The sequence below is a fragment of the Cnephaeus nilssonii genome (genome assembly GCF_951640355.1).
Source record: "Cnephaeus nilssonii genome assembly, chromosome: 11".
In the NCBI taxonomy this organism is placed as follows: Eukaryota; Metazoa; Chordata; class Mammalia; order Chiroptera; family Vespertilionidae; genus Cnephaeus; species Cnephaeus nilssonii.
In genome coordinates this window covers 84,819,988-84,844,985 of record NC_137082.1, presented here as the reverse complement: position 1 = coordinate 84,844,985, position 24,998 = coordinate 84,819,988, and the positions used below count along the sequence as shown (strand labels likewise).

Sequence of the window (24,998 nt, the reverse complement as noted above, 5' to 3'; positions counted from 1 at the left end):
GTGTGTGTGTGTGTGTGGGGGGGGGGGAAACATATGTAATCCTTTCAACAATAAAGAATTATTAGAAAAGAAATAAAAACACGTCCATGTCCCCACTCCACATCTACTAAATCCAAATAATCCACTTCCCTCTCCCGAGGGGCATTTATCTTTTTGAAAAGCCCTCATCCTGTTGTACAGCCAGGGTTGAAATCCCTGCTGTTAGAGAAGCAACATACAGGGTTACATGAACGGTTTTAGTGTTAGCTAAAATTCTCTAGGCCTTTGGAGGGATAGGGTAAATTGTAGGACTAGGAACACACACACAAAAAAAAACACAACAAGACATAGTTCAGCCTTCTCTTGGACATCCTAGACCTGTGGTCAGCAAACTGCGGCTCACGAGCCACATGCGGCTCTTTGGCCCCTTGAGTGTGGCTCTTCCACAAAATACCATGGCCTGGGCGAGTCTCTTTTGAAGAAGTGGCGTTAGAAGAAGTTTAAGTTTAAAAAATTGGGCTCTCAAAAGAAATTTCGATCGTTGTACTGTTGATACTTGGCTCTGTTGACTAATGAGTTTGCCGACCACTGTCCTAGACAATTCAGAAAATTGGTGCGCAATTAAAGTTCACTCTTAAGAAACAACTTTTGGGCAGCAAGATACAATCAATCCAAAGTAGAAAGGGTCCCAAATTACAACTCAAAAATCAGGAGTTGCTAGTAGCAACTTGATAATATAGCTAGTGTGAAGTGAACTGAACTGAGGTATGCTGCAAGTGTATGTGAGGGTAAAATACACACAATTTTCAAAGGTTTAGCATGAAAAAACTTTAAGATAGTAGTAATGATTTTATATTGTTAAAATAATATTCTGAATTATTGCCCATTTATTAAAACTGTTCCTTCTGCTGAGACCGGTTTGGCTCAGTGGATAGAGCTTCGGCCTGCGGACTCAAGGGTCCCAGGTTCGATTCCGGTCAAGGGCATGTACCTTGGTTGCGGGCACATCCCCAGTTGGGGGTGTGCAAGAGGCAGCTGATCGATGTTTCTCTCTCATCGATGTTTCTAGCTCTCTATCCCTCTCTCTTCCTCTCTGTAAAAAATCAATAAAATATATTTTAATAAATAAATAAATAAATAAAACTGTTCCTTCTTACTGTTTTTAATGATGCCACTAGAAACCTTAAAATTACACTATGTTGGTCGCATTATAGCTACAGGACAATGCTAATGATTAACACTAACTTCAGTATCTGGCACTACAGGGGCGGGGGTGAGTCATAGTCTACAGTGGAGGAAGGTAATAGGCTTTAAAAAGCCATTTACAGATAAACCCCTGGTGGCCCGGCTCGGGTGGCTCAGCGGTTGAGCCTCAACCTATGAGCCAGGAGGTCACGGTTTGATTCCCGGTCAGAGCACATGCGGGGGTGGCGGGCTGTGCAGGAGGCAGCTGATCAATGACTCTCTCATTGATGTTTCTCTCCCTTCCTCTCTGAAATCAATAAAACCATTTTAACTTTTTTTTTTTTAAGTATAAATAGACCCCTGGAAAATAGAACCACCGTGTGGGATCCCTTGGGCAGGACCGTGGGAAGGGCATCTTGAAGGAGAAAACGATTTAATTTCCTTGAAAAGCCCCAAAGAATCTGTAACCAACCGGCTTCCCACGGGAGGCGCAGCCAGCTGGGCGCGGGAGGGAGCACCCACCCCCGGGGCCACGCGGCTCGGAAACCACCCCCGCGGCCCCATAGGAGGACACCTCCCTGGGCTCTGCTGAAGCCCTCTCCCTGCAACAGGGAGACCTCCTCCTGAACCTGGGGAGACCACGCCCTCCGGCCATGTCTATGGTCCGCCCCAACGCTGCCCCCACAGTTCGCTAAAGGCACCGGCCCAGGTGGGCAAGAGGGAGGCCGCGAAAGGAAGACACCTAGGTGCCCGCGTCCACGGTGCGCGCCTGCGCAAACACCCCTCCCCAGCCCCTAGCTACAGCCTCGGCTACTGCCCCTTCGGCCCGCCTCCTCTTCCCCGCCCACTTCGTACGTCACAAAGAGTGACGTGAACATCGAACAATCACGGCCCCTCTCGTGAGCCAGTAGGAAAAGGAGGGAGGGGTGGGGGGGGAGGGGAGAGGACGAACGGAGAAGGCTTAGGGGGCGGGCTCGTCCAGGCCACCCAATCAGAGAGCTCCGGGCCGGAGCGGGGCGGGACCCGAGGAGAGGGTGGGTGGGTGGGGGGGCTAGGGAAAGAACTTCGAAGGCTGCGGGGAGGCGAGGGCCGAGTCCCGGAGATTAAAACGCCCAATCAGAGCGCGCCGGCTTCATTCGGAGAGCGGCGTGGGGCGTCGCCGCCGCCGCCGCGCGCGCCGGGGGCTGGTTAAGGCCATGGAACAAAAGAAAGCCTGAGAGGGAGCCGCTGCCACCTCCGCCAGCCCGCCCCGCCGCCGTCCCCACCCACCCACCTAGTTACCTGCCGCTGCCTCGGCCCCAGCCCCCGCCCCAGCCTCCGTCTCCGGGCGGCCAGGCGCTCCCGAGCCCGGGTCGCCAAGCCCTGCCGCCTCCCCGGAGGAAAGGTGTTTGCGCGCTAAGCGGGGCCGGGGCCCGGTCCGCCATGGGGCCCGCCGCCCGCCGCGCCTGACCCGGCCGCCGCCGCCGCCGCCGCCGCCGCCATTGACAGCGCGCCGCCGCGATGCCGAGCGGCAGCTCCGCGGCCCTGGCCCTGGCGGCGGCCCCGGCCCCCCTGCCGCCGCCGCCCCCGCCGCCGCCGCTGCCGCCGCCCGCCAGCGGCCCCGAACTGGAGGGGGACGGGCTCCTGCTGCGGGAGCACCTGGCCGCGCTAGGCCTCGACGACCCCGGCCCCGCGGAGCCCGCCCCGGCGCGGAGGGCCGCGGCGGCGCAGGGCCCGGCCAGGCGGGCGGCGGGGCCGTCTCAGGAGGAGCGGACTCCGCCCGGCCGGCCCGGGGCCCCTGAGACGGCCGAGCTGGAGCCGGAGGAGGACGAGGAGGGGGAGGAAGCGGAGCTGGACGGAGACCTGCTGGAGGAGGAGGAGCTGGAGGAGGCGGAGGAGGAGGAGGACCGGCCGTCGCTGCTGCTGCTGTCGCCGCCCGCGGCCGCCGCCTCCCAGACCCAGCCGCTCCCGGGCGGGTCCCTGGGGTCGGTGCTGCTGCCCGCCGCCGGCTTCGATGCCCGGGAGGCGGCGGCGGCCGCGGCGGCGGGGGTGCTGTACGGAGGGGACGATGCCCCGGGCATGATGGCGGCGATGCTGTCCCACGCCTACGGCCCCGGCGGCTGCGGGGCGGCGGCCGGCCTGAACGGGGAGCAGGCGGCCCTGCTGCGGAGGAAGAGCGTCAACACCACCGAGTGCGTCCCGGTGCCCAGCTCCGAGCACGTCGCCGAGATTGTCGGTCGCCAGGGTGAGTGCGGGGATCGCGGGCTTGAGCCGGGCATGGCCCCGGGCGTGGGTGCAGCATCCAAAGAGACGAGGTGGGGGCCGAGACGGCGAACCTGGCGAGGCCCCCCGAGTGCCCCGCGAAGGGGTCTGGGAGGAGCCGAGGGTCGGCGAGGGGAGACTGGGCACCCTTCGGAGGCCAGGCGGGAGTCCCGCTCGTCCTGCGGGTGCGGAGTGTCTAAAAGGTGTCCAGTCTCTCCAGCCTCCCAGTCCGGCGGCGCTCACGGTCCTCGGGCTGAACTCGTGGAACCCCGGGCTGGCGTGGCCCCAGAACCCTCAGCCAGCTGGGAAAAAAGGTCGGGTCGATGGTGCCTTCGGCGTCGTGCACGGAAAGCTCCGAGGGGGCCGGTGCGCTCCCCGCCTGGCCTGTGAACGCGCTCGGCTCCCCCGCCAGCACCTGGTTCCGATAAAGGAACGGGCAGGAATGGGCCTGTGCACAGTGCACCCTGGAGGGAAGGGGATGCTCAGCTGGTGGGCTTCACCCCCTCCCCGCCTCCCCGCCGCTCTTCGGAAACTTCGCTGGGCAAGTGCAGCCCAACTCTCGGTGGACGCATGCCTCTGGGGCGTTTTCACGCTCGAAAAGGCGCATTGGCGACCTCTCTGCACCCTGAAGTGTACACGGTGGAGAAACATGGACCAGTGAGGTCCCCGAGTTAAGGAACTTTAGGCGTTTGTGCCGGTTTTTGTGCATTTTCTCTCTCCCTGGCCAGCACACCAGTCCTGCAGACTGACTCCTCCCACATTGTTCAGACAAAGGACCTATGTCTCCGGTTCCTGGAGTAGATTTGTGAACTGGAGTAGATTTGTGAAGGTGGGGGAAGGGGATGCCCGAGTCCCTCTGTCTCCGACATGTTGGGGGGAGGTCCGGTGCTCCAGGGCAGCCTTTCCCCGGGATGAGTTCTCACCTGCAGCTGCCTTCTGACAGTGTGGGTCGGCCTGGGGGGTACACGCATCTTGGCTGTTAGGCCGAGAGCATTGTTGGGGTCAAATAAAGAGAAGGGATGGCGCTGCTGCTTAAATGATCTCATCTTTCCCAAGTGGTCTAAAGTACAGAAAGAAGAGGTCTGTTGAAATGGTGGTTTCAAATATCAGAGTTGGCTCATTTCTTACCTCTAGGATTTTAATAAGAAAAACCCATCCGAAATCTGGATGGAGGAGATAGATAGCTTATTTCAGACCTTTGATGATGGGTACTTAAAGGCACTGTTCAAAGCTGATGCCTTTCAACGGAGAGTTTATGACTAGAGTTTGATAAATAACTTTTGCATGCTTTGAGTTTTTGCAATACTTAAGATACTAATCCAGGAGGGAACTACTTCGCCTTACATAGGATAAAATTACAACATCTCAATTTATGGATCCAGAATGAGTTGGCCATTCAATTAAGAACATCAGAGAATTGTGGCAGGCAGAGTTTATTCATGGCAGTTTGGGAATGGAAGGTTGATTTCCAAGTTGTTGGCCTTGAGAAGCTAATAATCTTAATAAACAGTGGGATGTCACTACACTGTGTAGTTAATGGCACTGACTAAATGTGTGACAAACAAAAGTCGTACATAAGAGAACATCAACCCTGGACGGCCTCCCTAACAGTGGACAGGACTTTAACAAATGGAGATGGAAGGCAGTCTGAAGAACTGTAAGGAATGGTGTGGAGGAATAATCTCTAGGTCTGATTGGAAAGTTGCATTGTTTTGGGGGTTTTTGTCTTTGTTTTTTGATGCTTAAGATCTGTAAAGGGGAGTGCTGAAAAGCTCAGAAGGTGTGTGTTTTGGCCATAAACACTCCTATCGCCATACTAGGATGCCACTTCCTTAGCCCAAGTTCTAACAGGGTGGTCCTGGTGACAGTTTAGGGTATCAAAGGAAAACACTTACATGCTGGTTTTACTAAGGGACAAGGTAATGACACATCTTTTGTATATTTAGTTTAATACAAGCTTTTCCCTTCTCTGTATTAGACCCTTTTAAAGCACTATGAAATGGTCTTTAATTGAAAAAACTGTTATCTTTATACAAATCCATGACATAAAAGTAAACTGAATTCATTTCCAAGTTTTTATTTTGTACCATCCAATAAACTGCAGCAAACAAAAGAAAGTATTTAGTTTTTCTTTTTAGATCTCTGATTAATGGTTAATTAAGGATATGTGAATCTGTCTTAGGACATGGAGACGAATTGCTAACTATTCCTTAGTATTTTCCCAGAATTCACAGTACTGTAAAAAGTATGTCATCATCCTCTATCTTAGCTTAAGAGCAGAAAGTCTAGCCCTTTTGCTGTTGTGAGCCATTCAGCATTGACCCCTGTGGCGCTCCCACCCCTCAGCAGCACCAGGTAAAACTTGTACTTTCCTGCAGAACTCACAACTTCTAGCGTACGCGTCCTTTTACAGCGATCCTTTCCCTTTCCCCAAGAGAATAAACAAGGCAAGTCATTTAATTCATTTGCCTTGAAAGAACTAAATTTTCATCTTTAAGAATTTTCTATTCCTGCCATTTCCTTCATTACCGGAAGTCATAACTTTCTGTTTGACATCTCTTAATTGGGTTGGGAAATAATTATGTTACAGATAAAGACATTTATGACCAGCTCCAAAGCAAAGAGCAGGATAAATGGAATTCTGAGTCAGACTAGCAGCTCCTGCACATGGCCTCTGGTTCCAGGATCTCAGTAAAGCAAACCGCTGCTTTTGCTGGTGATGAAAATGGTCAGAGTTGGCTCATGTCCAATCCCCAATAGTGTGTGCTGTTTGCAAATGCCAAATTGGCCCCATTCTTTAAACCTTGCATTTCATTTTTAAACCAGTAATACTGTAAAATAAAGCCAGGAACTAAAGAGCTTATTGGTAATCAGAACTTTTAGAACATAGACATAGAAAGTAAACCTAACAGATTTAAGACAACTTTTTAAAATGTAGGATTTACAAGACAGATTCACAGTGGTTAACAGGTTTAAGTCAACAGACTTTGTCCTCATTTGCACAATCATTGATACCCAGTTAGACTAAAAAATGAATTAAAGTAGAACAATAGACCCATTCTTAACTATATTATAAATAAATCGGTGTCATAAGTTCAGTTGTTTTTAAGAAAACTGAACCCAAGATTTTATGTTACTGTTTAAGAAAAGTTCCATTAGTGACTAATTGGTGGTTTATGTGTTTTCTAGTCTCACAGTCTAGAAGTCATCTCCAGCTTTTTAAGAGAGGGGAAAATGAAAATTGGAGTTCTGTTATGTTTTTCTGCACTCCAGGGGAGTTTCTTGCACCCTACTTTGGCTATCGCTGAGCCTAGACCCTTTTGGAATGTTTTTCTTTATTGAGCTACTCTTGTCTCCAGTTTCATAGGGTTGGGACCAAGCTCTAACACAATTGAAATAAGGTATATGCATGTTTAGTCTTAGTCTTGCTATACAAATCCTCTTCAAGAAGAAATATACATCTCATAAGAAGATTATTCAGTTTAAGAATAATACTAAAGCACAGTGTCTTTTTCTTTTGTGGAATAGGGTGGGGGGAGGATTGTTGGCCTTCTCTATGCCAGGTAGTATGCTAAGTGCTTCCCTGATGCCTTTTAACCCTGCTGGGCACTTACCCCATTTTACAGATGCAGAGACTGAAGTTCTGAAAAGTAACTTGCTCAATGATGGTACTTGGATTTGACCAGTTTGTTTGATGTCAGAGATAAGGGTCTCGCTCTACATTGCTGCCTCAGCACTGAAGCATCCTGCTCCCGATGATTAATAATATTTTGGGTTAATTTCTGTCATAATCAAGAGTTGGGATACTATATTTTTAGTATGCATAACTTAACATATTATTCAAATTACCTTAATAAAATTTTGGTATCTCTACTACTCAGAAGGCAGAGTTATTCTAATATTCTTAGGTCTATGAGTCTAATTAAATTTCATTGTCATTTTATAGTTTAGAAAGTTAATGTGTGTGTGTATATACACACTAGCTTTAAAAATTAAATATTGTGACTTTTTTAGGCTTTAAAATTTAAATTTAGTTGATAATTGTATTACCTCCGGGACCCTTGGGAAAGGTTCAGTTATTGTAATTGTTTTGCAAATTGATGGGTAGTCTACTACTTTTCTTCCTGCCTTATTCTGCTAATGAACTATTTTGATTCAGGAAATGGAAAATAGTGGTAAATCAAGGGTGTGTTTTATATCCTATTACCAACTGTATGAATCCCTTTCCACGTCCAGCGTGGTCCAGGGTTCCGGTTCAGGGTTCGAGTTCTGGAGAAGGGCCGCACACAAATGAAAGGAGACTTGAAGAAATTCAATTTGGCGAATTGGGGGGCTAGGCGGTAGTCCACCTCTAGTGGGAGAACTAACCACTGCTCTGCCTCTGCCATCCCTTTTATTGAGGCTTTGGGGAAAACATCTTAGTCAAGATAAACAGAAATATACATGTAGCCCTTAGGCAGGAAATAACAAAAACTTAATGGGACAAACCAAGGTGGAAGCTGCTTCAGCTAACAATATCTCAACTAAAGGGTGAGTGGTTAGAGCAATTAAGGTTGTTGACCAGCCTTCCTGGCTTCCTGTCAACATCTCTCTTTTAGTGAAACTGATTTGTTTCCGGCAACCAACAACCTAAAACTGACCCAGGGAGTCAAGTATTTGAGAACTGTTACTCTGTTAAGAGATTTTTATTTAGATAAATATTCAACAATATTTATGGGTTGAATTCTAGGTAGTTCTTCTTACATCTTGTTTTCAAAGAAAGGTAGCATGTAGTTATAGGATGGTGCTTAATGTTTTGTGGATTTGAATAAATTTGATATTTGTACAAATTAAAGTATTAAATATCTTGCCTTAAAGCTGAATACAAAGTGTTTTAGAATGTATGTTTTAATGTAAAAATGCATGTTGTAAACTACTTCAAAATGCCCTTAACAGTCTTTGCTCAACTATGGTATTTTGGAAAGAGCCAGAATTCAGAAATTAGAATTCCTAAATCCTATTATGTGCCAATAACTCACTTTATGATCTTGGACAAGTCGATTAAACTCCCCGGGCTTCAGATTCCTCCTCTTCAGCTGGGTGTAATGGAGAAACTCTGAGTGATGCACAGATAAGTTGATACATATGAAACTAAGTGATAGCACATACTACTTTTGTGAAGTTAAATCTGAAATTAATTTGAACCACCCTGTTTAATCACGTTCACCTTTCCTTGGCTTGCTTAGCAGTTTCATCCATTTTATTCTTTTCATGTGATAGAACTAGAACCATCTGATGTCTGAATGCCTGTCAGCTACATGGCACTTCTGTCCAGATAGGTTTAAATTATGCTGTGGTAACAAAGAACCCCAACTTCTCAATATTAAAACAACAAAGGTTTATTTCTACCCACAAGGGCTCTGGTCGTTTTAGTCATTCAGGGACACAGGCCAGTGAAGCAACCACCATCTCAAATGTTGGCTGGTCTTCCCCGGGGCCAGCGGGATGAGAGACAGCATAGCACATGCTGGTCTTGAAATGTCAGGCCCGGCAGTAATAATTATCAAAGCAAGCTATCCGGCCACACCTCACTTCAGGTGGTCAAGAAAGTTCATCACAGCCCTGGCCTGTGCTCAGTGGTTAGAGCCTTGGCCTGCAGACCTCCGGGTCTGGGTTCAATTGTGGGTCAAGGGCATGTACCTCAGTTGCAGGTTCCCCAGCAGGTCACTCTCTCTTTTTCTTCCTCCCCCACCTCTTCTGTTTCTCTTACCCCTTCTCGCTTCCTCCCTTCCACTCTAGAAATCAATGGAAAAAAAAACCCTTGGGTAAGGATTAAAAAATAATATTAAAGTTCATTACAACCATGTGCCCACAGGATAGAGCCAGAATATTGGTGAACAGCCATGATGACTAGCATGAGTATTATTTTTTAATCTATGGGATTGTTACAAGATTTTTTTAAATGTCATTTATGCAATGTAGGATTTGTGATTTAAAATTAAACTCAAATTGAAAAAAAACATAATGATCATCATATATTAAATAGGAATGTTTAACAACTTTGAGTTTAAAAACTTTTGTAGGAGACTCTAAATAGATTATGGATAATCAATTTTAGAACCCCATTGATCTTTAGATGATTCTAAAGTGTTTTTATTAAACTGCATCTTAATGCTTCCCAAATAGTTTTAAATCACAATTTGTGGGTTTATACCTTTTTTTCCCATGCCTACCACTAGGTACTATATAGACATTTATAAAAATTAAATCTGATAGTTTAAGCCTTTATAATAATTCTCTAATACTGTATTACCACATGCAACTATAAAATGGAATTATGCACAGCCTGATGTTTGAATAGCATTCAAGTTCAAGCCTTTATTTCATGACTGATTATGAGGATTTTAAGTTACACACCATAACTAGAGCACCTATTTCATGCCAGTGTTTGGGATTTAAGAACAATTCATGTGGGCATGGTTTGTTGCCTTTGTCCAATAAGCAGTTACTACAACTCGTTGTATGCAGGGAAGCCCGATTTTACCATAAGTAGTTGTATCATGGAATAATAAGACTAGAGCTTAAAGTAATAAAATTATTTAATGAAAATTGCAGGTATAGTTGAAGATAAGCAAAAAGTGGTTAGTATTGAGCATGGTTAGAGGAGAGTGGGGAGGGAATAGTTGCAAACAATTAGAAAATCTCCCCCAAAGGTTACCAGTGTAAAAGTGTTTGTCCTGTCCCCCTTTCTGCACCACTCTCCCCTCCCCTTTGGCTTGTTCCTGCCCTTCCACCTGTACCATTCAGTGGCATTGAACTTGGACTTAGGAAAGTTGGTGGAGACAGGGTTTCACCATGTGTTGCCTCTGTCCTTGAACAAATCACTTAACGTCGACCGAGTTCGGTTGTACGTCTTGTGGACAAAGCCTGTGCCGTCCACTTGCTTTTCCCGGCCCCTCCTCGGCCGCCCGTTTGTTGTGAGGATCCAGTCTGAGAAGATGTCGTGAGTACAATTTACTGTACAATTTAATGTGTAAGAAATTAAGTACGTATGAGGCATAAGTGAAGTTTATAATTTGTTTTTCTACTGGATTTAGACTCTGAGCAGATAACTAGTTGAAACCATCCACGTGAGAGAGAAACATTGATAGGATGCCTCCTATGCAGGCCCTGACGGGATCCAACCTGTGACCTCTCTGTATCCAGGACTATGCTCCAACCAACTGAGCCACACAGGCCAGGGCAGGGATGTATTCCTTAAATGTTTGTAACTTCCTATAGAAAATTAATTCTTTTTTTTTTTTTAACATTTACACCATGGAATCCTATCCAGCAGTAAAAAAAGAAGGCTCTCTTACCCTTTGAGACAGCCTGGAGGGAACTGTAGAACATTATGCTAAGTGAAGTAAGTCAGTCAGAGAAAGATAAGTATCACATGATCTCACTCATATGTGGAATCTAGTGAACAAAATAGATCCAGAGACATAGAAGCAAGGAACAGAACCTCAGGGGAGGCGGACAGTGGGAAGAAAACAACCAAAGAACTTGTATACATATATGCATAACCCATGACACAGACAATAGAGTGGTGGAGGCCTGGGGCAGGCGGGGGCAGGGGGACAGGCTACAAGAGGTCAATAGGAGGAAAAGGGGGCTATAATGTAATACTTTCAACAATAAAGATTTTAAGAAATAAATAAAACTGCTTAAAAATAAATATTTAAGTGTGTCAGGCAGTGTATTATCTCATTTGATCCATTCTTATTTCCACTGTACAGATAAGGAAACAGATCAACAGAGATAATAACTTACCAGAGTCTCAGCCTAATAAAATTGGAGACTTCAACACTGCTATCTTCAATAAGTGGTAAAACAAGCAGAAATAAAGTCAGCAAGGATATAGAAGACTTTAACAACATCACCAACCAACCCTATAAACAGAGAAAATGACAGATCAATATCTGTACATGAACATGTTTAACACCAAATCCTGTTGGTGCCTGAAGCCGATACAAGTCAGAGGGCAGAACTGAATCTTGTCGTCTTTGCATCCTTACTCTTGTTTGTTTTATTGAACTGAATTGTTGGATTAGAAATTTAGCATTTCATTATTTGTTTTAATTTGCATATTGTGGTAATTAGGGTGTTTTTTCCTTCTTGCTTTATCTTTAACCCTTTGCCTAAGGAGCCAGTCAACCCCAAGTTGTTTGGAACTGCTTTTTTTTTTTTAAAGGGCAGTGGATGCTAATTGATTTAAGGTGTTAAATGTCTATGAATACTGATAATAAGCAAAACTGAAATCACATGAATGAAGCTGTTTAGTTATCACTATGAAAGCAACTCAAAGTGAGAAAATACAATTCTTGAAAATTTTGACTAGAAGAGCTACAAAATGCACATTTGAACCCTAGAAAGGAAAGCTATTGTGATTTAGGAATACATTGCATTGCTGATCTAAGTCATTTATTTAAATATTAGATTAAGTTGTATACATAAGAAACATTCTTATTGGAATTTACCCTGATATTTGTCAATTTTTGAAGATACAATACTGCAATTGAGTCCCTTGTAAAATTCAAGGAGTCTGTCTAGACTGTTCTAGGAGGTAAAGGATCTTCTCTTATACTAGAGGCCTGAAATGGGCAGTCGGACATCCCTCACAATCCAGGACTGTTGACTCCCAACCGCTCTTGCCTGTCTACCTGCCTGCCTGATCATCCCCTAACCACTCCCATGCCAGCCCAATTTCCCCTAACTGCTCTCCCCTGCAGGCCTGGTCCCTCCCAACTGCCCTCCCCTGCTGGCCATCTTGTGTCGGCCATCTCTTGTCCACATGGGGGCAGCCATCTTGTGTGTTGGAGTGATGGTCAATTCGCATATTACTCTTTTATTAGATAGAATAGTAAAAGCGTAATAAGCAAATTGACCAAACAGTGGAACGACCACCTGGACGACCATCCAGATGACCAATCGGGACCATGCTGACACCCACTGGTGCCAGGCCAGCCAAGGCAGATGCGATGTGATTGGTCGGGGGCCGGCCATTGCCCCATGATCGCTCCGCAGAGGGAGACCCAGGCCACTGGCTGGGGGGAGGTGGGTGGCGATCAATCTGGGGGGCTCCATAATTGCCCCAAAAAGGGAAGCCCAGGCCACTGACTGGCGGGTGGGCAGGGCCTCCCTCTGAAGGAAGCCTTGGTGCCAGCAGCCAGAGGGAAGCCCGGTCCTGGTTGCTGGAGGGAAGCTGGTGCTGGCAGCCGGGGGAAGGAAGGCCTGCTCTTGCACAAATTTTGTGCACTGTGCCTCCAGTCTCACATAAAACTAGAGGCACGGTGCACGAAATTCATGCAGGGGTAGGGTCCCTAGGCCTAGCCAGTGACTGGGGCCTTCCTTCCCCTGGCTGCCGGCCAGGGCCTTCCTTCCCCTGGCTGCCGGCCAGGGCCTTCCTTCATTCCGCGCAGCCTCCTGGTGGTCAGCGCACGTCAAAGCAAGTGGTCAAACTCCCGGTTGGTCAAACTCCCAAGGGGACAGTTTGCATATTAGTATTTTATTGTATAGGAGGAGCGTTCAATAATATGACTCCCCTCCCCCTTTTTCTACTATTTCACAAAACATGTTTTGCCTAGTGAGAGGATAATGGAATTAAGACACCTTGGGTTTGAGATCTGACCTTCCAGTTGGGAGATCTTGAGCAATTCATTTAGGCTCTTTCCTGCTCTTCAAAGCACTCTGTTAGGATTAAATGAGAATGTAAACAGAGTTTGGAAAACTGGGCCACAAATTTTTATTATTTAAGAGTTAGGCCTATTGTCTCATTTACTAATGAAGTACTTTTTAAAAAAATGGATTTTCAGAGAGAGAGAGAAAGCAGAAACATCAATGATGTTTCTGCCTACTGCACACCCCCAACTGAGGATCAAGCTCACAACCCGGCATGTGCCCTTGTCCGGAATCGAACCAAGGGACCCTTCAGTCCACAGGCCGACGCTTTATTCACTGAGCCAAACCAGCTAGGGCACTTAAATATTTTTAATATATTATTTTATTTAATTGTTGCAAAACCAAGTGAGACAGTATCTTCAATCATAATTCCTCACCCATTATCCAACCTACCTTTTCTTAGGAAAAGAATAGATGTATGTATGACTGTCCCAAATGCTTTTTAGACTTCAGAACAAAGAGGTGACTGTATTTCCTAGGAGTAGAGGGACTTGGTAAAAAAAATATAAGCATTGGAAGGGACCTCGAGGTTGAATGACCCAGCACTTGAAACCACTAGTAACTGGTGAAAGATCTGATTGAACCCAGTCTTGTAACTCAGTTTTGTGCTCCTTACAGTTTCCTTGAGACTGGACCTTGGAAGATTCATATGTAGTAGCTGTGGTAATAAGAGTCATGCCTGTGTTTGTATTATTATTGAGTTCATAGAGCCTTTCACACACACAATCTCATCTTTTCCAAATGGCCATGCTTGTTACTCAGAAGCTGTGAGGGGTGGGGAGTACTAGGAGTGTGTTCCGGGTTATGCAGGGAAATACCTGAGCAGAGATAGAAGAGGGACAGGCATAAGGCATGTTTCGGAGATGATACAATCTAGGAGAAGGTAGGTTGACTTCTGAGACCAGCTGCTGGAGAAAACCTTAAAGAACACATGGTTAGGTAAGGCCTGCCCAAGATTAGCTGGTTAATCTTCCTATTTTTAATGTGAATTGATTTGGACTGTAATTACATTTAAATTGCAGACTGTAATTCTTCATCTGGTTCTTTTGTTATAAGTACATCTTTCCACATGCTTAATGGAATTTAAAAATGGCCTTAAAGATTATCTAGTCTAGTGGTTTTACACTTTTCTGACCCCCATCCTCCAATTAAAAGAACATTTTACACTGAAGCCTGTTGTACACATATTTTACTGAAACATTTGGAACACTTTGAGTTCTTGGTTTTTTTGTTTCATTTTGTTTTTTGTTTTTTAATGCTGATGGAACCCATTAAGTTGCTAATGCAAACTGGTTTGAGAAACACTGAAGATACCATGCTTTCAGTTCTTTCAACTCCTCGCCCAGCCACAGAGGACCCAGTCTCCTCTTTAATTGCTGAGGCAGCTGGTAGGAGAGGCTCTACCCTGAGAAGCAAGGCAGGACCTCTGCTGTTCCAGGGAGTGAGGACCAGAATTCTGGCTGCAGCTACAGTGATATACAAAGGAGAAGTGGGTTTCTCTTACACCAGGGAGGTAAATTAGAGACTTTTTATTTTTTAATATATTTATATTGATTTCAGAGAGGAAGGGAGAGGGAGGGAGATAGAAATATCAATGATGAGGGAGAATCATTGATTGGCTGTCTCCTGCACGCCCCCCCCCCCCCCCACTAGGGATTGAGCCCGCAACCCAGGCATGTGCCCTTGACCGGAATCGAACCCGGAACCCTTCAGTCCACAGGCTGACGCTCTATCGATTGAGCCAAACTGGAGAGGGCTCATTTTATTTTTAATTGTTCTAATTTAATCGTACCTTTGAAAAACTACTCATTTGTTTGGCTCCAAGTTTATAAAAATGGGTGTGCAAGGGAAGTTGCCTCCTTCCTGTGCTGTCCCCTAAGTCAGCCAGTGTTGTGACTGCACAGTATTCCGTTATGTGGCTGTACCGGCCTCTCACTAGTACTAACCATAGTGCATACTATAATACGAAGGTCATTTTGCACTTAGGCAAGTATTTCTACACAATCAGTTCTACGAGTGGAATGATAGGGGCAGGGGGATACCTGCAGTTGTCATTCCGATAGACATTGCAAAGTGCCCTTGGGCAGCTTATTCTCAGCAGCTCAACGAGGGTCTTTTTCCCATTTCTTCCTTGCACTGATTTTGATCTTAACCTCAATTCACATGAAAGGGGAATTTTTGTGTTCAGAGCCACTTACGTATTTCTTTCTGTGAGCTGTTTCTTTTACATATTTTTCTGTTGGGTTTTGGTGTTTTCATATGTAGGGCAGAATATGTGTGTAAGAGGAAAATTAGCCATTTATAGTATGAGTTGTAAATAATTAATGTTTTAACCTTGTTAAGGGTGACTTGCCAGGCAGCGATTTTTCTTAAAGTGCATTTTATCAGTACTTTTATAGCTCTGAGTTTTGTGCTGTTCTGAAACTATATATTCTTTTATGATTTTTTGGTATCTTTGAATTTTCAAGTACAAACTTAATCTACAATACTCAACGCTTTTTATCTCCACCTGAAAAATAATAAAATGATTATTTTTTTCTCCTTTAGTTTGTGTCACCTACTTAGAAGTCTGCCAATTCAAATTGACCACACCCTTAGAATGTATGTGTATTCTAGAAATCGTGTGCTGGTTGTTTAGAACTCTAAACGTTATGATTGATGAGGCTCACTGTAGAGAGAGAAGAAATACTTCTGTTTTTTTGTTGGCAGTAGCTTAAAATTAGCTGGCTTTGCTATCTCCGTTATCACTTTTCCCCTCATCTGCAAAACGTATGCACATGACCCTTTGGGGCAGTATAAAGCCTATCTTACTCCCCCATCTCAGAAGTAGTCTGTGCTCAATGTTCACCTTCTGCTTCCTAATGAGCCATATATTAAAAACCTATTTATTAGATCTAACCATAGGCAAACATAGTGTTCTGTGTGCCTTTAGGCATATTGTCTTAGTTAATAGTATGCCTACTAGGTATTAAACAAAAAGTGTTCTAAGCAGCAACTGGTGGTTGACTATAGCCTCAGAAGTGTTTATTTAGAAAGTTTCTTAAGGGTGGAAAGGGGCCAGTCCTTAGGCGGATCAGTTCTCCCTTTATCTTTAATAGAAATTGCCGCTGTTGTTCTGCAGCAGGGGTCCTCAAACTTTTTAAACAGGCGGCCAGTTCACTGTCCCTCAGACCGTTGGAGGGCCGGACTATAGTTTAAAAAATACTATGAACACATTCCTATGCACACTGCACATATCTTATTTTGAAGTAAAAAAACAAAACGGCAAAAACACACCCGCATGTGGCCCGCGGGCCATAGTTTGAGGACGCCTGTTCTGCAGGACCCTCTGTTCGGAAGGTGATTCTGACTCCCTTGTGTGTATAGTATGAACAGTTACAGCGATGTGTTCACATCAGCCTTTTCAGGATTTCGTAGCCATCTTTCCATCAGTCACATGTTGTCCAGTGGAAAGTAGTTTCAGTTCTTAGCCCCGAGCATCACCTACTGTGCTGGATCCTGAAGATCCAGCCTGTAGAAGTGACAGGTAGATGGGGAATTTTACTGCTCTGGTCTTCCAATTGACTTTCTATTATGGAGCAGAAGTGTTTTCCTGTACTCAAAAATTGCACTATCCATGTAATCTTCTGGTAGTTCGTTATAGATGTAAATTTACAGCAGCACTCTTATTAAATAAAAACCTTCGTGTTTTACAATAACGTATTTCGACTCATTGTAGTAATTTCTTCATTGCCCCAAGCTACCTCCTCCCTTTTGGCTCCTCACCCTCATCCAGCCACCGCCGCCCCCACCCCCCACCCGAGTCTTTTCAAACGCCTATAGCCTTCGGGTTAGAATAAACCTAACTCGCAGTGTTTTCATGATAAGAGACCTAGGATCCAGCAGTGAGAAAGCTGCTGTTTAGGAGTTCTGCAGGTGGTTGGAAAGGACAGGAGCTTCATTTGTGGTAGAGATCTGAAAGTTACAGGGAGGTTGATTATGCTATAATTGAAGTCAGCAAAATCAACTCCTTTCAAAAAGGTTGGATTAGTAGTATGAGGCCAGAATATGGAAGTCTCAAAAAGCTCAGCAGAAAATGATTAGCTACAAAACATCATGTATAAGAAAGGCCCAGTATTATTATATAGAAAAACAGTAATCTTTGTTTCAACAAATGTATGGCCACCCATGACATATACTTAGAGTCAAACCACTCAGTGCTTTGAGAATGCTTAGGAATGGCACACAAACCAGCCCTCAGGGAGAGGAAGCCTCTTAGAAGGTGAAGCATCTAACATAAAATCCGGAGTGGCTGGCAGGAGCTCAGCAGTCAGAACTGGGAGGTAAAGAGGCGGGGACAGGAACATTCTAGTCATGTAAGAAGGTGCATGGATGGGAGTCTACTGTGGTAGTGCACCCTGCAGAGCTTAAGTGGGGAATGGGGAAAAGAGAGTGGTAAAGAGATAAAGAGGTACTCGGGTTCCAGGTAATGAGGGGCCTTGTGTGCCATATTTACCTTAAGGTAAAGGGGAGCCATTAAAACACTTCATGCAAAGAATGATCATGTGATGCGCTTTATTTAGAGAAAGCATAATTTGACTGAAGTGATCATAGACAGTGGATTGAATTGAAGTCTGGCAAACTGGAGGCAAGGAGACCTGTTGGGGAAAACTATTGCAGTTATGTAGGTTAGAAATGATTATATAAAGACTTTAGTACATTATGAATATATTTGGGGGGGGGGGGGAATTCAAAGGGGAAAATTTAAGAAAAAGACCTGCCCAGATTGTGATGAGTATCTTCAACAGCACCTGACTTCCTTATTTGAGGAACTAGAAATGGCATGATACATTCATGGGAATAAATCTTTCCTGGTAAGTTTCATGTTAAGATCTTGGAAAGCTGTATGCTGTGGTGGTGTATTTGACATGTTAAGTTACAGTTTGAAGCCCTCTGATCGTACACAGTTGGCACTCGAATGGGTGAATACTCCGAAAAGTTGATGAAAGAATCGTGTAGTTAGGCATATTGTCTTACATGTTTTAACTTAAATATACTTAGGCTTTGGGTCAAAACTTTTTGTTTGAGAACGGGTCTGCTAACCAGAATTGTCCCTCTTCAATAAAACCACATATAATTTCCAATATTTATTTTGAATTTAGCAAGAATTTTATAGTGAGTGCAAAAGTTATTCTATATTACTTGTTTTACCCCATCGACTTTTCATGCAAATACAGTGTCTTTTTTTTAATTCACATTTCACTGATTTATGTGAAGCTTAATAATTCAACTGATGGGAGCAAACGTGAAATGACTTACTAGCCATGAGCACTTGGCCAGACAGCTGTTACTCAGGCAATCCAAATTCACTCTTAACTATATATATATACAGGTAAAATGATAATTGAGTGGAAGTGAGTGTCGTATAGTATTGTCGTATTAAATTTGAAGTTCATGGACTAACAAAAAGACAGTAGATTTTTCAAGTCAGAGTAGGTTTAACTCTGCCTCTGCCACTTAACTAGCTGTGTGAACGTGGACAAGTCATACAATTTTTGTGCGCTTTATTTTCCTTCTCAGTAAAAGGAGTATAATACTTAGTTCTTAAGGTGATTGTGTAGATTAGATGAGATCGTCGATATACATTAATGGTTTTTCTTTGCCGCCAGTACCCTGCAGGGCAGGACACTACTACAGCTTCGGCGGTCAGCCCGCTCCTGGCAGAGCGTGCTGGGTAGGGTGCTCGGCTGCCCAGGGCAGACGTGTGGCTTGAAAGGAGCGCTCTGCTTTGTCTTGATCAGTGTTGTTGAAGGAGATGCTGATTCTTATGACGTTTTCTTTCTGACAGGTTGTAAAATTAAAGCACTGAGAGCCAAGACAAACACGTACATCAAGACGCCCGTGCGTGGCGAAGAGCCCATTTTTGTTGTCACCGGACGGAAGGAAGACGTCGCCATGGCCAAAAGAGAAATCCTCTCCGCGGCAGAGCACTTCTCCATGATTCGTGCGTCTCGAAACAAAAACGGCCCTGCCCTGGGAGGGTTGTCCAGCCCTAATCTGCCCGGCCAAACCACCGTTCAAGTGAGGGTCCCATATCGTGTGGTGGGATTAGTAGTTGGACCCAAAGGAGCAACTATTAAAAGAATTCAGCAGCAGACCCACACATACATAGTAACTCCGAGCAGAGATAAGGAGCCTGTCTTTGAAGTGACGGGGATGCCTGAAAACGTTGACCGAGCACGAGAAGAGATAGAAATGCATATTGCCATGCGCACAGGAAACTACATTGAGCTCAATGAAGAGAACGATTTCCATTACAACGGCACCGACGTGAGCTTCGAGAGTGGCACTCTGAGCTCTGCGTGGCTCTCCTCCAACCCCGTTCCTCCTAGCCGAGCGAGAATGATATCCAACTACCGCAACGATAGCTCCAGTTCTCTGGGAAGTGGATCCACAGACTCCTACTTCGGAAGCAATAGGCTGGCTGACTTCAGTCCAACAAGCCCGTTCAGCACAGGGAACTTTTGGTTTGGAGATGCACTGCCATCTGTAGGCTCAGAAGATCTCGCAGTTGATTCTCCTGCCTTTGACTCTTTACCAACATCCGCGCAAACTATCTGGACTCCATTTGAACCAGTTAACCCACTCTCTGGCTTTGGGAGTGATCCTTCTGGTAACATGAAGACTCAGCGTAGAGGAAGTCAGCCATCTACTCCTCGTCTGTCTCCTACCTTTCCGGAGAGCATTGAGCACCCACTTGCTCGGAGGGTTAGGAGCGACCCACCTAGTACGGGCAACCATGTTGGCCTTCCAATATACATCCCTGCTTTTTCTAATGGTACCAACAGCTACTCCTCTTCCAACGGCGGTTCCACCTCTAGCTCACCTCCAGAATCAAGACGCAAGCACGACTGTGTGATTTGCTTTGAGAATGAAGTTATTGCTGCCCTAGTTCCATGTGGCCACAACCTCTTCTGCATGGAATGTGCCAACAAGATCTGTGAAAAGAGAACGCCATCATGTCCAGTTTGCCAGACAGCTGTTACTCAGGCAATCCAAATTCACTCTTAACTATATATATATACATAAATACTATATCTCTATATGGACTCGTAAAGGCATGGGTATAATGGTACCCCAGTAAACTTCCTAATGAATTCTTATGACTGTTATCAGGCTTTATTGGGATTAGGCTAAAGTTGTTAGTAAACTTATAAAAGGCTGCTATGGTAACACTAAACCTAAGTGGTCTCTTGTCTATTAGTTTGGTTTGAATTATTAATATTATCCTATAGACCCAGAGACATAGCTTGTATAAGAATTGCTAAAGCTGAAGTTCAACTCGCTTGAGTGAAGATCATCATAGGTTGTGTGAGCCTACAAGAAAAGTGTATACGTCTGAGATTTCCAAACTGGTCCCAAAGCCTAACCACATTAAGAGTTTATGGAGGGTGCTTGGCATTACAGATGACTCAGACACTTCCAGGCTGCCTTCTTTACACTGCCAGTTTTGACAAAACAGGTTTGTTTTTTATTTACAACAACTTATGCCTAATTCTGCAGGATTGCAAGTAACTTTCTAGTGCATTGTGACTTAATTACTGGTAATAATAGGGCTGGTGGCAGTTTACTCAATCACTGGTTATAATTTGGGACAAAAACTGCTACATTGACCTTCATCTCGCCCAGCTGGTATGATCAGTGGATCAGGAATGCAATTGTGGCAATTGTGTCGATTGTGAATTCCTACCCATTGCCTCCCTTGGTGAATGTGGAAATGGCCACCTGGGTATTCCCATTTCAGGAAGGGTTTTGGGGTTCACCTATATTGGCTAATTGAGGATACGAACATTCCATTCATTAGTCTAATCAAGCTGTTGGTTAATATTTAGACTCTAGATCAAAATGTGAAACATTTTATGTTCAATCCATATTTGTCTTGCACATTATAAATATATTTTTATTTTTTAGTAATTTGGGGAAGGGGGAGGGAGAGAGGGAGAATAATGCCCTTAGTATAATTCACAAAAGCAGCTGTGATGACCTCCAATCAGTTTACTTCATTTCAAAACTATTTCTAATCACAAGGGAAGATTTAAGATACACTTTTACATTTCACCTGTGGATGTCTGCAACTTCATCCTCAGTATGTTCCCAAATCTATGCTGGCTTTGAAAGGACAAAACATTACACTGGTGGGTTTTTCTACTAATTATTTTTTGAAGCGTTATTTTCCCAACCAAAAAAAAAAAGGAGCTTTTTTTTCCCTCAGTATAACAAAAATTGAAATCCTATGTGTATTGAATAGTACATAGACAAATTTTATTTTTTATTTTCACTTGAAGAGTTACATTTCGTATAAAAGTTTACAAATAACGGTTTTTATTTTGATTTTTTTCAGTATAAAAAATTGCCTTGATGGCATATTATGATGTAATGCTAATTGCTTGTAGGATAGTTAAAGTCAGTATTGAAACCTAATCCTTAGCGCCGTCTTGTAGATATGAACGAATGTTCGCCAAGCATGTATTTTGTATTTTGTTGCATTGTACACTGCAACTAATAAGCCAAGGAATCGACATATATATTAGGTGCGTGTACTGTTTCTAAAACCACAAACTAAGAATGATAAATTATCAATATAGTTTAGTATTTGCTAATTTTACTACTCTTTTGTTATGTATATGTAGGGAAGTTATAGGGATTATAAATTCAATTTGAGTAAAGTTTAAAACCATATATTTTATGATAAAGGGCCTTTAACTTAAGATGGCCAAAGCACTGATATTATATATTTGCTGTAAAGAGAATTATAAGAGTTTTATTTTTCTGATATTAAAAGTTACTTAATAAAGACTTGTTTCCATTAACTTGAATGTATTCTCCTTGGTGTTTTTCATGTAATCATTAGTTTAGACTGGAAGATACTATTTACCAAAATTGAATATTTCCTTTTACAAAGTGCCCCTCTCCAACTACCTGTGTTCTTGGGTTTTTTAAGTGTGTTGTTAATGTTTAATATGTCACTTATGTTCATATCCAAATTTAGCCTTTAAATGGTGTCACATTATAGTAAAATTAGATTTAGCTAGTGTAAGGTGTTTTTTAGTTGCATGTTTATAGTTGACCACAAATCATAACTATCAAGGTTATTATAAATAAAATAGTAAATTATTTTTATATATATATATATTGATTTCAGAGAGGAAGGGAAAGGGAGAAAAGAAATAGAAGCATCAATGAGGAGAGAGAACTAAAACCCTGAATCCAACTTAGATGATTTAGTTTCTATCCTTTGTTGAGGATTTTTTTTCTTTAGAAAGAGAGGGAGGGGAGGGCATCGATGTGAGAGGGAAACAGCGATCAGCTGCCTACGCACTTGGGGATTGGACCTGAAACCTGGGATTGAACCCATAACCATATTTAGGTATGGGCCCTGACCGGAATGGAACCCGCCACTTTTTGGTGTACAGGACGACACTCCAACCAACTGAGCCACAATGGCCAGGGCAGAGGATTTTTGTCTTTTTAATCACCAAATATATAAAATGAACTTCTTTTCCTAATATGAAAGTACATGTATGGGGTGGGCAAAAGTAGGTTTAAGTTCCGTATGGAAATGGGACAGTACATAATGCAAGAATAAACTCTTTCATGTACTCCTAACTATACGTCTACATTTACCACCCCTGTCTAAGGTTTTGTCATTGACTAAAATATTTACTCCATTGATGAAATTGATTTGGTGATGCTGGCTGGAGTAAATTGTTTCCATTTGTTAACAAGCAAGAATAAAGATCTTTCTATTCATTCTATTCATTCTTAATACTTAGAGGTATTTACTATACACACAGAGTAAATCTTTTCATTGTTGGTGTTAGATGGGGCTAAAAGACTGGAATATATAGATTTGAGAGTGGGCAAAGTCATTGCCCTAGAATTACTTTGCCAGAATTATCTTGTTAATTTTAGGATTAGCCTCCAAGAGTATGGAAATTAAATTATTTGGGTGTGTTCTGGGATTTACAATTCCAGCATAAATGAATAACCAGTAAGTACGAGTTTCTTAACTTTTACCCATGATAGGGTCAGGATCTTTCAGAACCTTGAAAGTAATCTACTTGGAAGGCTTTCCTTGGCAGAGGAAGCCAACACTTTGTCTGAAATTCACGTCCGCCAACATCCACACTTGAAGCAAGTTCCAAGGCTGGGCCTGCCTTCCTCTCGAGCCTGAGGGGGTTTTCTTGCTGGTGGAAGTGTTGAGGGAGAGGCTCCAGGTAGCCCTCGGGCCTGTGTTTCGGGGACTTGAGTGCAGCCCCACACCGGATAACGTGCAATGTGAACAATCTAGAATCCGGCAAACCCACTGGGAGGGACTGGACAATACTCCATCTTATAACCTTGGAGAACAGATGTGACCCTGAAGAAAACATTTGGTTTGGTTAGCAGCTTAGTTATGATACGTAACGATATGTAAATTCTTTCTATAAAGGATTTTAACAAAGGACTCTCCTTGCAAAAATAAGTTTTTAGCAAGAGTAAAGGCTAGATAGAATAATTAGGTTTAGGGACCTGGAACAGGTATGTTATTACACTTCTGGTTATTCCTAGTGAATCTGTTAGCGTGAAAACAGACACTGGTTCACTCTGCTTCCTATTTTTCCCCTCAAATTTCTACTCACAGTGAGTCACAGGTGTAAAGAACTAAAGTATGGAAACTAGTCGTACTTTATTTTTACTTACGTATGTATGTGTGTATGTATTTTGTTAATCCTCACCCAAGGATATTTTTTCCATTGATGATTATTTATTTATTTATTTTAGAGACGGTGGAGGGTGGCGGTGGGGTGGGGGAGAGAAACATTAATCAGTTGCCTCCCGCATGCGCCCAACCCAGGGGCCAGGGATTGAGCCTGCAACCGAGGTATGTGCCCTTGATCTGGAGTCGAACCAGAGACCCTTCAATCTGCACGGGCTGACACTCTAACCACTGAGCAAACAGGCTAGAGCTAAGCATTGTACTTTAAAGACAAATCTAAAGCTAGAGATCTAAGCCTTCAAAAAAAGTGAGGGAATACTTGATAGCCTTGGTTTTCGCTAATGCTAAAAACATTTGTAAATTACCTAGGTTTAAAGCCTTGGAGGTTTACTATTAGGGGACAAAGGAATATAATAATAGAATTAACAAATAGCCATGCCTATTAAGAAATTGTTACTGTGTACTGCCGGTGGTGTAAATTTTCCTGAAAGGAATACCAAAACTACAGAGAGAAACGAGAGATGGGCTAGCGTCTACAAGAACTTGTTGGAAGTACTTTTAAGAAGGTGTGTGTGTGGAGGTAACTGTACCTAAAAGCAGCTCTCAAAGCTACTTGAAACAGTCGGCTCTGCCTCAGTCCAAGGTCCCCCTGTGGCTAGCTATGGGTAAAAATCAAGAATGGACTGTGAGTGGGCTCTTGGTTGTGTTTGGATTCAACAGCAATTTTCCTTTGTTACTCTATACAATACAGGATTTGTACTTGGGAACTTTGCACATTTTAAGTCATCCCATGGTATTCCTTAGCATGTTTCTTTTTCATTCTAGAAGTCCCACCGGCTAGACATATCTTAGGTTTGTCTTTTCAATGTTTGGATGAAGGCTCAGAAAAGAGCTCCTGGGCTGAGCCTACAAAACGTATTTCCAGCTTTGGATTCTATTTCCATTCAGGTGCCTTTCGTTTCTGGCGGCAGTAGCGGGCATCTGGTCCTGTACTTTGCAGATTGTGTACTTGGAGTCCTATTTTCCTCATCTGCAAAATGGAAATAACCTCCTCTGAGGAAGGACTACAGGAGATTGAAGTGAGAGGAAGACCTAGAGATGCCGGAAGTAATTTGCTTCCCTAGGTGGCATCCCTCTTCTGGTTCTTTTTAAACCC

General features: G+C 43.8%; 1 protein-coding gene across 1 annotated transcript; it reads left to right on the top strand.

Annotated features, from left to right (window-relative positions):
- Positions 1-2,239: 2,239 nt before the first annotated feature.
- MEX3C (mex-3 RNA binding family member C) lies at positions 2,240-23,779 on the top strand. The gene is made up of 2 exons (XM_079784982.1): positions 2,240-3,388; positions 18,932-23,779. Exons 1-2 carry the CDS (start codon positions 2,665-2,667, stop codon positions 20,152-20,154), a joined length of 1,947 nt encoding a protein of 648 aa, XP_079641108.1. The 5' UTR covers positions 2,240-2,664; the 3' UTR covers positions 20,155-23,779.
- Positions 23,780-24,998: the final 1,219 nt, after the last annotated feature.